General features: G+C 56.3%; 1 protein-coding gene across 3 annotated transcripts in view; it reads left to right on the forward strand.

The window, feature by feature from the left end:
- Positions 1-14,788, forward strand: part of NTNG2 (netrin G2) — a 71,291-nt gene that overhangs the window by 15,797 nt on the left and 40,706 nt on the right. For all 3 annotated transcript variants that reach the window (XM_018056031.1, XM_018056032.1, XM_018056033.1), the window contains one exon: positions 13,191-13,834. In XM_018056031.1, coding sequence (XP_017911520.1) covers positions 13,191-13,834 — 644 coding nt within the window. The remainder of the gene's footprint in view (positions 1-13,190; positions 13,835-14,788) is intronic.

Raw genomic sequence — 14,788 nt, forward strand, 5'->3', positions numbered from 1 at the left:
AGCTGTCCGCGGGGACCCAAGGTCCCAAGGTGCAGCCCCGGAAGGGCCACCTCACCTCTCAAGGTCTCATGGGTAGGAAGGAATTAAATCCAAGTTTATGGGCCCCTCAGATCTACGCCTGGGGCTTTCAGAGCTGCCCCCTCCTATTAAAGGGCCCCAGCCCCATCTTCAAAGACCAGACACCCTTCTCTCGCAGCAGTTTGTCCTGGGGGTTTTGGGACTGTTTGGACCCCCTCAGTCCCTCATTCCAGCTCCTTCTGCTGCCTAAGTTGTTCGTCCGACTCCAAGTGTCAACCAGGGAAATAAAAGGAAATGAAACACGACCCAGGCATTGTGCCTCAGTTGTAGCAGAAATCTGTGGTCAGGCAAAAGGTGAAAAGGAGGTGAAAGAGAGATGGAGCCTTGGGTAACCTTGGGCCCCTTCATCAGCTGCGGCAGCGCCCCCTCTACCTGAGCCCACAGAAAACTCATGATGCCCGTTCAGGGGACTGCAGGTCCTCGACTTGTCCCCTCCGGCTGGGGCATCTAGAGCTGGCAAAGGCAGGTGACAGTGGAAGGAGTAGCCAGCAGGCCACAGGCACACCCTCTGTCCCCGCCCCAGGCACGATCGAGAATCCCTGGCCAACGGCTCTGGGGCCAGCATCATGCTGGGTCTGGGCTCCACACTGGATTGACTTCCAGAGGCTGGGTGCCCTCGGGTCTTGCCCCACTTTGGGATGTAAATTCCCTGCCTTCCCCAGAGGGGGTCTTTGTATCCACTTTCCAGGTCACACTGCATCCCCAGAGTCTGCTTCTGGCTTTTGGGACTTTGATACTTAGAGGGAGGAAGATGGGGAGGCGTGGAGAGAGCAGTAACATCCCAGGCACGTGGAACCCAGAGCGGGTGGACAAAGGCAGGACCCCATCACACCTCAGCCCCCAAGCCCCAGGGCAGGGCCTCCTATTCTGGAGGGGTCAGAGCCCCTTTGAGAATCAGGGTGCTCTTCCTAGAACAATGCATACGCACACACAGCTGCAAATCTCACAGGCGCCCCAGACCACCCTGAGTCCACCCTTGGGCCCCTGTGGTCCCTCTGGGAACCCTTAAACTCAGAAAACTGCCGTTTGTCTTCTCGGCTGACTGGGTCTGTTGTCTGAGCATCTTCTGGATCCACGTCTGCAGACCAGCCGCGTGCGTACTCAGTTGCTCGGTTGTGTCCAGCTCTTGGCCACAGCCCATCAGGCTCCTCCGTCCATGGGATTTCCCAGGCAAGAATACCAGAGCGGGCTGCCATTCCCTTCGCCAGGGGATCTTTCCGACTCAGGGATCAAACTCGTGTCTCCCGCATCTCCCACACTGGCAGGCAGACTCTTCACCACCGAGCCATCTGGGAAGCTCCTCAGACCAGCAACAGCTTACAGTTAGTGAGTGTCTATTGCATCTCGAGCCCTTGACCTAATGTAGCTCACTGAACCCTCCAGGGACACTTAAGAACAGATCCTATATTTATATCCATTTTGAATATGAGGAAACCGAGGCTCAGAGAGATTAAGTCACTTGCCCAAAGTCACACAGCTTCTAAGAAGAGGAGCCTGGCGCCTCCACCTCCAGCTGCCTGGACCCAGTGCCTGGCTCGTAGCCAGGCTGCTTAGCTGCCCTGAGGCGCTGAGCCTCTCTCCCGGTTAGACTGAGGCGGTTGTTATGTGTGTGCACTCACGTACACATGGGCGTGCGCTGTCCCTGTCTGCCTCTGCTCCCCCAGAGCGCCCTGGCTGCCGGAGGAAGGAGGGCTGGGGAGGAGGGACCAGAGCCTTTGCCCACCCCGCCTGTCCTCTGAGACACCACGGAGTCTGCTAATCTACTTATTTGATAATTCACTTATTTCTTGTCTATTTGGCCGCGTGCGTGCCCCCACGTACCAGCTCCGGGGGAGACGAGATGGCTTTGCCTGGAGGAATCTGATCTGGTTTTTTCTGGGGAAGGAGTGGAAAAAAAAAAAACAAACACCCAAGAATGGACAATAATGGACCTAAAAATAGAGGGTGGAGGGGAGTGCAGTGTCGGGGAGGAGAGGAATCGAGGCGTCTGCCTGTCCCGGGCAGCCTTCCCCTTCCCACCTGAGGTCCCCAAGGGACTGGCCGCCTCCCTGCCTGGGGAGGGGGCGCGAGGAAGGGAAGGAAAGTGGGGCAGGGAGCCAGGGGCCGCCCCATGATGGAGAAATGTCCCATTGCAGGGTCTTCTGGCCTCGAACTTGGCTGCACATGGGAGTCTCCTGGGAGGCCTGATGGTTACTCTCTGGGAGGGACCCTGCCCCCAAGGGCCTGATGTGCCTTGTCTGGGGTGCCCCCAGGTGAGTCAGCCTGAGGACCACTGTCAGGGTGTTCCCACAGCAGGAATGGAGGTTCAGGTGTGGGGCTCTCTTCCTTTAGCTCCATGTTCCCTGACCCTCGGGACAGCCTTCCTGAAGGCCCCAAGCCCAGACGGGCAGCTGGGCCTCCAGAGGAGTGGAGGAGGCAGGGCCCAGGGAGCTGTGCAGACTTTTGGCTCCGTCCGGGGGCCCCACCACTGGAGTGGTCCGCAGCTGGGCCAGTCAGTGGACTCGCCTGGGGCCTCTTAACATCCCCACAATCTGTTGGGACTGCAGCCCCACCACCTACCCCAGAGTCTCTGGGGTGGGCTTGGGCTAAGGATTTATTCAAGGTTCCCTGGTCCCAGGATACAGCCAAGTTTGAGAACCAAATTTCAGTCTTGCCCAGGACCACACTGGTTCCCTTCCAGCTATAAGCATCTTGTCTTTCAATCTTAAGCATCTTTTTTCATTTTTTATTTTTTTAATTCAAAGACCAGAGAGGGAGAGAGGTTGCTCTCGGAATTTTTCCTTGCATCCGAGCTTCGGGCACCCCATCCTTGCTCTGGCTTCCTGGGACTTGAAGGGTGCCGGCTCCTGCCTTGTCCTGTGTTTCCAGGTTCTTACCCTTTCTTTCTGCAAGGAGGCTGCCCAGCCAGAATCAGGGCTTTCCCTGCAGCTGCTAAATGTCAAGGCTGCACGCTGGCTCCAGGCCTCCCCTTTGGCCTTGTCTCCAGCTCCCCACCAGGCTCGTGGTCCAGCCCAGCTCATTAACCCCTCTCTCCCCGCGGCTCCTGCATGTTCGCTTCATCCTGCTCCACAGGGCACCCTCCTCACAGCCCGGGCGGGTCTCCCTCCTCCCACCCCTATCCAGTCCGCCCATCCTTCTGGGCTTGTCCTTCTGAAATCCCACCTCCTCCAGAAGCCTTCCTGACCCTCCCAGCCAGTTCCCCTCCAGGTTTGTCATCTGTGCCATACTCTGGAGGTCACAACACAGTGGTCAATGCTCCCCAAGGGGGACTTCCCTGGTGGTCCAGGGGCTAAAACTCAGGGCTCCCAATGCAGGGAGGCTGGGTTTGATCCCTGGTCAAGGAACTAGATCCCGCATGCCACAACTAAAGATCCCACCTGCTGCAAGGAAGATCGAAGGTCTCACATGCTATGACTAAGACCCCTTGCAGCCTCACAAATAAATAAATATTTTAAAATGCTTCTGTAAGGGGTAAAAGTGCCCAGGTTACTGCAGGTATGACTTTGAGTCAGTGCCTGACCTCTGGGGGCCTCAGTCCCCTCACCTATAAAGCAGGGGTGATGGTGACAGGTGGGCTGACATCACTGTTCACGAGCCCTTCTTTGGATCAGCTGCACCAGGCATCCCAACCTGGCCAGGCATCTGAGTCACCGCAGCAGGTTTTAATTGGTTGGTTGGTAGGTTGGTTCACTTTCAATCTGGAGCAGAATTTCCAGTCTTAGGGCCCAGAAATATTCTCATCCCACTCCTCTTCCCAAGGATTTTGACGGACAGCCAGTTCTGATGACCGCTTCTTCAGGGCCATCTTGCACACAGAGGACATTAGAGACCATTGTTGAATAAGTGAAGGAGTGAATGAATGAAACCTTACTGGCTCAGCCTTTCCACTCCCATTCCTACCCAGGGCTTCATCCATAGAGCAATACATTTGTCCAGGTGTGCCAGGGGGTGGGGCAAACCCAGCCACTTCTTTTCTTTCCTCTACCTGGCCACTTCTTGACTCCTCAGAGACCAACAAGAAGAAATCTAGGAAGCCTTGATTTGTGGCTCTTGGTTCAGGCAGGTCCCATCCGTCTGGGCGCTGCGTCTACTCCTGACACCACCTTTCCAGCGCGAAGGACCAGAGAGGCGACCCAGGGAGGGGGAGTCACTCTGCAAACCTTAGTTAAGCATCTTGCACGTGACAGGCCCCGGCCTGCCTTCACAGAGCACACAGTGGGGAGGGGCCACACCATGATAAACCAAAGAAGTTGCTAAGGAAAACTGATGAGATGCCTGTCTCGAGGAAGGGCACGGTGGCCGGCCAGGAAAGCTGATGAGATGCCCGTCTCAGGGAAGGGCACGGTGGCCGACCAGGGTGTTGTCGGAGGAAGGGAGGGCTGGCAGACACCTGCAGAGGAGGGTAGGGGAGGAGCTTTGGACAGAAGGATGCGGATGGGCCAGGCTGAGCCAGTAAGGTTCAAGAAAGGAAGGGGAAACTTGAGGATCCAAAATAAGGTGGGAAGTTGGCCTCAATAAGATCATAAAATGGTCTGTTAGAGTTTTGCTTGTGTTTTAATTTTCTAAATTTGTTTAGAGTGTGCTGGGTCTCCGTTGCTGAACAGGGTCTTTCTCTAGTTTGGGGAGGTGAGGCTGCTCTCTAGTTGTGCGTGCGGGCTTCTCATTGTGGCGGCTTCTCTTGTTGCGGGGCGCTGGCTCTAGGGCGCTCGGTTTCAGTACTGGTGGTACACCGGCTTGGTTGCTCCCCGGCATGTGGGATCCTCCTGGGCCAGGGATCGAACCCGTGTCCCCTGCATTGGCTGGTGGATTCTGAACCACTGGACCACCAGGGAAGTCCTGTATACATTTTGCAGACAAAGACATCCGTGGCAAAAAGTTCATTTCACCTTCCCTAAACTGGCTCCACACCAGGGAAGCAGGAGAGAGCACAGTGGGCTCTCGACAGGGTCTATTATTCTCAAGCTTCTAACCCCAGTTCTGCCCTTTTCTCAGCACAGTGATGTTGAATAGGTTTTCTAACCTATTGGTGCCTCCGTTTCTCCCTTTTGAAAATAATTACGAGACTAGAGGAAAGGAAGTTTCACCCGAAAAATCTTGGTCTCCATGCCTGGACCAGCTTGGGTTTGGTATTTATGGAGAGAGTGCTCTGGGGTGTCACAGGAGCTGAAACTGGGGGGAGGAGGAGGTGTTTCTCCAGATCAAGTGGGGGTGGGGAGGCCAAGGGCAGGGGATGGACAGGGCAAACGTTAGGAGCAGGGGCTGCCAGGCTCAACGAACGTTCAACCTCAACCCACTTGGACCCTCCCGGGCTCCCCTGTTTCAGCTGGTGTCCCCACCATTCCTGGGCCTCTTTTGGGCCCCATAGTTCATCAGCAGGAAAGCCAGGGGCACCTTGCAGAGAGCCAGAGAGGGGCTCTGCAAAGCCCCAGGGTCTGGGGAGGGCGGCTACCCTGGGCGTCCCAGTCTGGCCCCTCGGAGGGGGCCACCCTGCCCCCGACCATCACCCGGCATTGAATCCTCCAGGCCACTTTTTTTTTCCCCTCCGTGATAAAATATTCATGTCAGCAGAGCAGGCCCTCTTTGGGAAGGCTGCTGGTGTCTAGCTTCTGCTTTGCACAAGCTTTTAAAGAGCAGGACGCTTTTCCCTGGCTCTAAGCATTTTCTAAGTCCTGAATCAATAATGCACTTCACCCAGCTTCTCTGAATGCAGCTTTTCTGCCTCTCTGCACCCTCCCACCCTCCCCCAACCCGGTCCCTGCTTTCTTCCTCTTTCTTTTGTCGTTTCCTCTCTCCTGATGTACTTTTTATTTACTTTTTAAAAACAGCGTTCAACAAAAGCGTTGGGCTGTTTGGGTGGTGAGAGCCTCGGATGGGGAGTGGGGGTGGGCTGGCAGGACGGAGGGAGGCCCGGGCAGCTGCCAGGCAGGCGGCTCCTTGGATGAACTGGTGGAGTCTGTGCGCGGGGAGGAGCAGCTGAGCGCCCGCTGGCCCTGGTGGGAAAGCGTTTGCGCTCCTAGCATGGGGGAGGAGTAGGGCCTGGGCTAATCTGGCCTCTCACTCTCCTTTCTCTAATCAATTGGAAACTGTTTACTGCATAACCGGAGAAAACGAGGATAAATGCATAGAAGACAGGGGGTCTAGAGCGAAGCAAATATGCAGAGTGCGAGTCAAAATATATCGCCCAACTTTCTAAGGAGCCAGCAGGCCAGATTGGCCTATCTGCTTTTTATAGTAATGAGTTCCCTGTCGTGAGGGTTATGCAAATGAGGAGGTGCCATCCCTCGTCTGAGAGAGATGCCCACGTGGATCTGGTCAGTCATGCGGTACCCAGTGAGGCGCCGGGATGCAGAAGGTGACTGTGGGGGGCCCACAGGGATCACCCCAGGCACTCCAGCTGGAATAGAGTTTCCCACCCCAAACGTTCCTAGAAATCTGGCCGTGGGAAGAATCTACATATGCCCAGGACCAAGTGAAGTATATCTTTTTTTTTTTTTTTAAGGAATACAATTTTGAGTTCCTGGAGAGATTAACCCTTGTCTGGCCAGGGCAGCACCTTGGCAAGACCCCACCCAGCCCCCTCTGGCTGTTCGGCTGATGGATGGTCATCCTGGGTCCCTCATGGTGGGAAGGGGTGTTCGGCACTGCATCCTTGCCCAGCTCAGGGACAGCTTGTCCACCAGGACGGCCTGATGCCCCAGGTCATCAGAAAGGCTTGCTAGGTGGGTCTATCGGGGAGAGGAGGGACATTGAGAAACCAGGCTCCTGCCCGGCTGCTAAAACAGCACCTGGGCGGGCCACTTCCCACTCCCCTGGGTAGCCACGCCCTCCTCCCTGGTGCTGAATGCTCTGAGGGAGCTAGGGAGGGCACGTTGAATAACTACTCAACCGATACCATCCTCAGAGCCAACTGTCAAGGATCGTCGCTGAGTTTTGGAATATTTATCAAATCAGTGCTGGGGGCGGGAGTGGCAAGGGTGAGCCAGACCTGGCCCCTGCATCCCAGAGTCTAGTCTCAATCACAGAAGGCTCTGGAAGGAGGTAAATGAGGGCAGCGTTAAAGTGAAAGGGGGCCAGGAGCAGAGTGGAGGGCTCGTCTCTGCAGAACTGAGATGCTTTTCCTTGGTTATGGCCAGGCCTGGCCGGGCTCAGGAGGTGGCCTGAGACTCTGGGTCTGAGGTGGACCTTGGACCAGGAGATGCCCACCATGGCTGGCCTGGGATCAGGGTCTGGGCTGGGGATGAGGCATCACTGTGACTTCTGGAGACTCTCTGCCAGGATGGATGAGCTCCAGGAAGATGCCTTCCTCTGCCTGAGTGACAGCCAGGCTGGGAAGAAATGGCACCAATGAGAAGCAAAACCTGAACCCTCAAGAGGCGCTGCCCGGGCCAGCTGCTGCTCAGGCTCTGAAATAACATGCGGGTCAGTTTCCGCTGATTCACGAGCAGGGAGGGGTGACCTTGCTGCTGTCCAGGGCTTTTGCTCAGAAAAGGAAACCAAAAAGGGGATGGGAGAGAAGCCTGGAGGATGAGGTGGGGGGCAGTTGGAGGCGGAACTGGGATCAATGAAACCACATGAGAAGCGGGGTGGGGGGTGGGGGGGCAGGCGAGTTAGGAGCGGGGGGAGGGAGAAGAGAATTAGAGACCTCAGGGCAGCTAGAATTAGAACCAGCTCCCAACAGAATCTCCGTTTCCGATTTGTTAATAATTTATCCCCGCTGCAACTTTTCTTACCAATAAATAGGAAATAATTTGTTAAGAAGAATTCCCCTGGCACCCTGGCTTTATCCCTGGGATGAGGGGGTGGCGGGTGCCTCCGCGTCCTTCCTCCCCGCTGAGGAACTTGGGGCTGGGGAGGTCAGAGTCAGAGCTCGTTTCGTGAACAGGGAAACTGAGGCACAGACAGGGCCAAGCCCCACCCAAATTCACACACAGGGCTAGGGATCGTCTCCAGGATCCCAACTCCATGACCCCAGGGGTCAGCCCCCAGGCCCCAGAGAGTTTACCCCCAAAGTTCTAGAAGCATCATCCAAAGGGGAGGGTGGGACGAGCTCCACCGTGGGTCGGCTCCCCTCCGCTTTGGCTCTGTGCTGCTCTGACTCCCCTAAGCATCCCTCCGGGGACCTCCATGCTCTGTGTTCTCGCCCCAGCCCTCCTGGCCCCGGGGGCTCCCTGGCAGCTCCCCCGCCCCGCCCAAACCCAGCCTCCCACCCAGAGATGCCCCAGCCCCAGCTGAGGTTGATGGGTTGAGGGTGAAACTTCAGCCAGCAACTCTGGCAGACAGGTTCAAAAAACATCCGTCAGCTGCTAAACTGTTCCCTGGGGCCGCCCACACGCCTCGGTGGCACCCGAGTCCCGGGGGAGAGGCGGAGGCCTGGGGCGCCAGCGGCCTTTCCTTTTGGGGGAGGGACATGCTTCCTGACTTGTCTCTGAGCCCGACGCCCTGGCTTTCTGTTCCACCTTGGCCACTGCGGAGCTCTGTGACCTTGAGACGTGGCTCAGTCCCCTTCCTTTGCGAAAGGACCCCGTCGTCCAGGATAAAGCACACGCAGGGCTTAGTGTGGCCGTGGCTTGCCCTTGGACACGCTCCCTACACCCGCTGCCCATGAGCCCTGGCCACCATGAAGTGCTCGCCACACGGTACCCGGAATAATCCTCAGGGCCACTCTTGAAGTCAGCATTCTCGGCCTCACTGGACTTCCCTTCACTGGACAAGCTTCCCTGAGTCCTCAGGGAGTGCCAAGGTCTGGGCTGCCATGGGGGTGGAGGTGGGGAGTCCACTCAGCTCACGGCAGCGGAGTGACTCCCATCAAGTGGCCAGTGAGAGGCCAGGCCACTGCACTTGTCCTCCCGGCTCCCAGGGCAAAGCCCTTCCCACCCCACCGCTGCTCTGCAAGGACCCAAACCAGCTTTGGCAGCATCTGGCAATGGTGTGATTTAGTCCCAACACATTGGATGGGAAGACCAGTCTGCACGAAGCTGCTTATTCTTCCTCCTAAGACTTGGTTACGGTTCCAGTGACTGCCCGTCCATGGGCTCCTTGGGCGCCCAAGTAGCCAGACATCCTCCAAGCAGGTCACCTCCGTTCCTGCTATCCTAACAGTCAGCTTTCCCACTTGATGGTATTTGTCTTGCTGGTAGCTTATCTCTGCTGTTTACAACCTCGCCTTTGACTCCAGCTGCACCCTTTGTACTATATATATATATCTATATATCACAGAAGCAAAAGCATCAAGAGATAGTTGCAAAGTTTCTTCAATGAAAAGCCTGGTATGAAGTGGTTGGTCTCCACCCGGTTCTCACCTGGTGCTGGTGTCCAGGCTGGCTACCCTCCCCTCGCCCTTCACCTCTCTCGCTGCCCCACCATGCAGGTGACTTGCCTTCACGTGTCTGTAGAGATGGACGAGCCCGGTTTCCCCAGAATTTTCTCGCTAAGATGCTTGCAGGGTCCAGAGATGATGGGTGATGCTGGGGCTGGCAGAATCGTGGTTTCTCGTCTGGGAAACGGAGGTGACCTGCCTCCTGGGGTGCTGGGAGGATGCGGCCAGCTTGGATGTGGAGGGCCCAGCCCACTCTGGCCCATGGTGGGCATACAGTGACTGTCACAATCCCCACACTCTTTCAAGCCTGCAGTCCCCACTGGAGTCTGTGTGTGAACTTCCTGGCTTCCCCATGAAGGGTGGGGGAAGGTTGCTGAGAAAGCCCTCAACCTCGTGTACATGAAGCTACTGTTTCATAATAACCGCTACCATTTGGGGACTTTTTCTAGGCATTTCATATAGATTATCTCACATGATATGGGATGAGTCTCAAAGGATTGAGCTGAGACTGAGCCCAAGGCTTTCAGACCCTAAAACCAACTGTCTGACCCCAGAACAGGGGTTCCTAACTGGAGAGATGGGGCTCCATGAGTCCCCTGAGCAGAAAATGTGATGTGTTACACTTCTCTATAAGAAACCCCAAGGCCTTCAATCAGGGGTAAGAGTTGTGTGTGGGGGATACTCATGAGATGTCTAAAGAAACAAATGACTACCTCATTTGATAATTTCAAAGGATGGCTCCAGTGTTACCCTGAAAAGTTAAGGGTGTGCCCCAAACATCGCTGGCTCTTTCTCCCTGGTATTAGGCCAGTTTATCTTGATGGTTTGTTTCATCATTAGTTAATCTGATCTCATAGAGCTGAGTGGAAATGTGCAGACTTAGGAGGCTGGCAAGAGTTGGCCCTCCAGCCGGCCCCTCCCTCACACACAGAGCCGTCAGCCATCAGATGCCGCAACGCTCAGGGTCGGGGGCTTGGGCTTGCGTCCCAGGCTTGCTCCTCGGAATCCTCCCTGGTGCAGAACAGAAGGAAAAGGAGAGCGTGAGCTTTAGGAAAGTCTGTGGGCCACGAAGCCGCCTTCAGCAGGAGGCACCCCCATTCCCTAAATGGTTAAATGGAATTCCGAGACCTTGGGGTGGGAGGGCGGTGGGAGAAAGAAGAGAGACAGGAGAGAAAGAATTGTGTTGGCGATGGCTTGGGATTTATTTATTGTGCTCGCTCTTGATTAAGCCCGCTCCGCAGCAGGCGCGGGGCTGGTAAATACACAGGCTGATGCATTAGTTTCTGACCATCTGCTTCCTGGAGCTGGGGGGCGGGGGGCCGGCGGGCCCAGCAGGTTAGGGCAGCTTAGCGCCCGCAGCCAGGTTGGAGCCCCCGTCCCTTGGCAGAGCCGGCCACGTCCGTCTTCCTGATGACAGACATGCCGGAGCAGTCTTCAGTGGGGACCCCGGGGAGGAGGGGAGGTGAGGGAGGGTAGGCAGGGGCATGGAGAAGGGTAGAAGTGAGGTGTGGCTGATTGACAGCAGCTGGGGGTGGACAGGAATACTCTCAACATTCACTATGAGATCTATTACTATTAATCTAATTATCTTATATTAATATCTAATTAATAGGGTGACAATGATAACGATCCCTTGGGCTTCCCTTGTGGCTCAGCTGGTAAAGAATCCGCCTGCAATGTGGGAGACCTGGGTTCGATCCCTGGGTTGGGAAGACCCCCTGGAGAAGGGCAAGGCTACCCACTCCAGTATTCTGGCCTGGAGAATTCCATGGACCGTATAGTCCATGAGGTCGTAAAGAGCCAGACATGACTAGCGACTTTCACTTCACACTAGTGTTTACTGAGGCCCAGGCCCTATACGGAGGCATCACCACATTGGCCCAGATAAACACACTAACAACTCCGTGACGAGGGAACTAAGTTCAAAGATGAATCAGGCAAGGCGGGCTTCCTGGAGAAGGTACATCAGGGATGATTCTCTAAAAACCCAGAAGAGGGAAAGTGGCTACAGGTATAAAACTCCTGGACTGACCAGGTAGAGTGGACAGGGCACCCCAGGAGACCAGGACAGAGCTATTTTGATGGAGCCTGCCTCAGTAAACCCCAGGGCCAGCCTGCCCACCGAGGATCCCAGGGGGTACTGGGATCTGGCCCTCCACGAACGGCTTCAAAGCTGATGGCCTGAGGTCGCCGCAGTGATGCAGGCTCAGCCCCTCAGGAGACGAGGCGCCCACACCCCCAGGAGCCGAATGCCTCATTTTAGAATGTGAGGCTTTAACTCAAATTCAAGCCGCTTTGTTTCTGAGCAAACCAGGGACCTGAAATATTCATCAAAAGAGGCTGCAATTGGTCTGGGGCGCGTGCGGTTCTTAGTGACAGTTTTTCCTTTTAATTAATAGACTTTACTTTTTAGAGCAGTCTGAGGTTTACTAAAATGGAGCAGGCAGTCCAGAGAGCTCCTAAGACCCGTTTCCCCACACAGTTCCCCATTATTAACAGCCCACGTTAGCGTGGCACCTTTGTTAACCAGACGTGTTGTGATTAACCCAAGTCCACGTCGGCAGTGATGTTCACTCTTGTGTTGTTCATTTCTGCGGGTTTGGACAGATGGATCATTTCTCCACCACGACAGGATTGTACTAGAGGGTTTCGCTGCCCTAAAAATCCCCTGGGCTTCCCCATTCATCTCTCCCACCCCGGGCAACCACTGTGTTAGATCTTCAGGCCTCTGGGTGAATTCACATGGTGGACCAGACCCAGGGCGGGGGGGTCTGAACTACCGAGGAGGGGAGCCCCAGCTGGAGCCGGCTGGGCCTGGGAGTGGGCTGCCAGCTTTCGGAAGTGGTGGGGTGGGGAGGAGAGGAAGCACGCAGGAGCTGTGCCCTGCCTTTCCCAGTCAGTGTCCCCCACAGGGCCCGGCAGGCATGTGCCAGGGACCCGGAAAGGACCTGCCACCAGATGCACCTCCTTGAGAGGGACTGGTCAACACTCAGCGTGCCTGGGCTGTGGGTGAAGCAGACAGGGAGGCTCTGGGGACAGGGAGCAAGCTCCTGTGACAGACGGACCCCTGTTCCTCCTCACAGGGTCTTGGGGCCAGGGCTACCGCCTTCCCGAGCCCGGGGGGCTCCATCTGGGGCACGGAGCTAACACTCCCACACCATGCACCTCGGAGGTGAGACACTAAATGGGAGAGAAATGAGACACTGCGCCTGGCTCCAGGAGGCTTTGACCTCTTCCACTGCCCTCCTGTGGCTACTGATTGTGCTGTTCGAAGGGTCGGGAAGGCGTCGCTGTGTAGGAGGCAATTCAAGAGTCAGGAGTGTGAGCAGGAATTTGGAGGCAGACAGAGGGTGGACGGGCACGTGGAGGACAGGGAACACCATCTGCAAAGGCTCAGAGGCACAGACACGGGAGGCTTGGAGGATAGGAGTGCTCAGGTCGGAGGCCAGGAATGGTGGCCCTGGGTATGGAGGGAGGAGGTCAGGGCATTGCAGGAAAGACAGAGGGATTTATCCTCCAGGCCGTGGGAGCCACAGACAGTACTGGAGCGGTGACTAGCTCCCGCTTTTCTTGCTTGTCTGTGCTTAGAGTAGAAACAGATGTTTTCTGGGAAAGCCCTAGAGCTGCGTGTGTTTTAGGGATTTCGGAAGAGAGGCTTCCTGGTGCCCAGACCCTGGAGCACAGGCTCTGAGACCTCTGGGCACCCGGCAGGGGCCGGGCTGGGCCCGGGCTCCCAGTCCCCACCCACCCAGAGGAGCCAGCGCCCACCCTGGTCTCCCCTCCCCCCCACTTGCAGGAGAACCCCTACCTGTGCAGCAACGAGTGTGACGCCTCCAACCCGGACCTGGCCCACCCGCCACGGCTCATGTTCGACAGGGAGGACGAGGGCCTGGCCACCTACTGGCAGAGCGTCACGTGGAGCCGCTACCCCAGCCCGCTGGAGGCCAACATCACCCTCTCGTGGAACAAGAGCGTGGAGCTGACGGACGACGTGGTTGTCACCTTCGAGTACGGCCGGCCCACCGCCATGGTCCTGGAGAAGTCGCTGGACAACGGGCGGACGTGGCAGCCCTACCAGTTCTTCGCGGAGGACTGCATGGAGGCCTTCGGCATGCCTGCGCGGCGGGCGCGCGACCTGGCGGCGTCGGGCGCGCACCGGGTGCTGTGCACCGAGGAGTACTCGCGCTGGGCCGGCTCCAAGAAGGAGAAGCACGTGCGCTTCGAGGTGCGGGACCGCTTCGCCATCTTCGCCGGCCCCGACCTGCGCAACATGGACAACCTGTACACGCGGCTGGAGAGCGCCAAGGGCCTCAAGGAGTTCTTCACCCTCACCGACCTGCGCATGAGGCTGCTGCGGCCGGCGCTGGGCGGCACCTACGTGCAGCGGGAGAACCTCTACAAGTACTTCTATGCCATCTCCAACATCGAGGTCACCGGCAGGTAAGGCCGCGGGGGCGACCTGGTTCCTGGGTATTACCTGATAACCTGGAATGTTCCGTGACACCCAGGATGCTACCTGGTTTCTGGGATGTTATCTGGTTCCTGAGACATTACCTGGTTCCCAGGATGTTACCTGGTTTCTGGGATGTTGTCTGGTTCCTGAGATATGACCTGGTATCCAGGATGTTACCTGCTTCCCGGAACATTATCTTGTTCCTAAGATATTACCTGGTTCCTGGGATATTATCTTATGCCCAAGATGTTACCTGGTTTCTGGGATGTTATCTGACAGCTAGGATTTTACCTAGTACCCAGGATATTACCTGTTTCCTGAGACATTACCTGGTACCCAGGATATTACTTGATTCCTGGGACGTTATCTTATGCCCAGAATGTTACCTGGTTTCTGGGATGTTACCTGTTTCCTGGAATGTTTCCTGGTACCTGGGACATTACTTGGCACCTGGAATGTTTACCTGGTGTTACATCAAAGGGGCTGCTTGTATTTTTCCATAGAGGGAAATGAATGGTGGATGCTAAATGCCTTCCATAAAGCCCAGGCTACCTCTGGCCACAGGGCTGGGAAGTCTGGAGAGAATGGGCAGAGCTGGGCCCAGATGGTGGGACTAGGGCTGAAACCTGGTACTCAGGAGGTACGGTGTAGCTGCCCACCAACTGAGTGAGGGGCACTTGTGTCTGGGGGGACCATGAGTTCACCTTCAGGCTCTGTGATTTGCTATAAGAACTCACTGAACTTGGCAAAGCTGTTATACTCCCAACCGCTGTTTGTTACAATTAAAGGACACAGACAAAAATCGGCAGTGGAGAAAGGGGCACAGGGCAGGATCTGAGAGACAACATTGCAAGCTTCCGGCCATCCTGTCGCAGGGCAGCTGTGCAGACAGTGCTTGATTCTCCCAGCAATGATGCGTGACAACACATGGGGAGTAGCCC

Source organism: Capra hircus, chromosome 11 (assembly GCF_001704415.2).
Source record: "Capra hircus breed San Clemente chromosome 11, ASM170441v1, whole genome shotgun sequence".
NCBI classification, from domain to species: Eukaryota; Metazoa; Chordata; class Mammalia; order Artiodactyla; family Bovidae; genus Capra; species Capra hircus.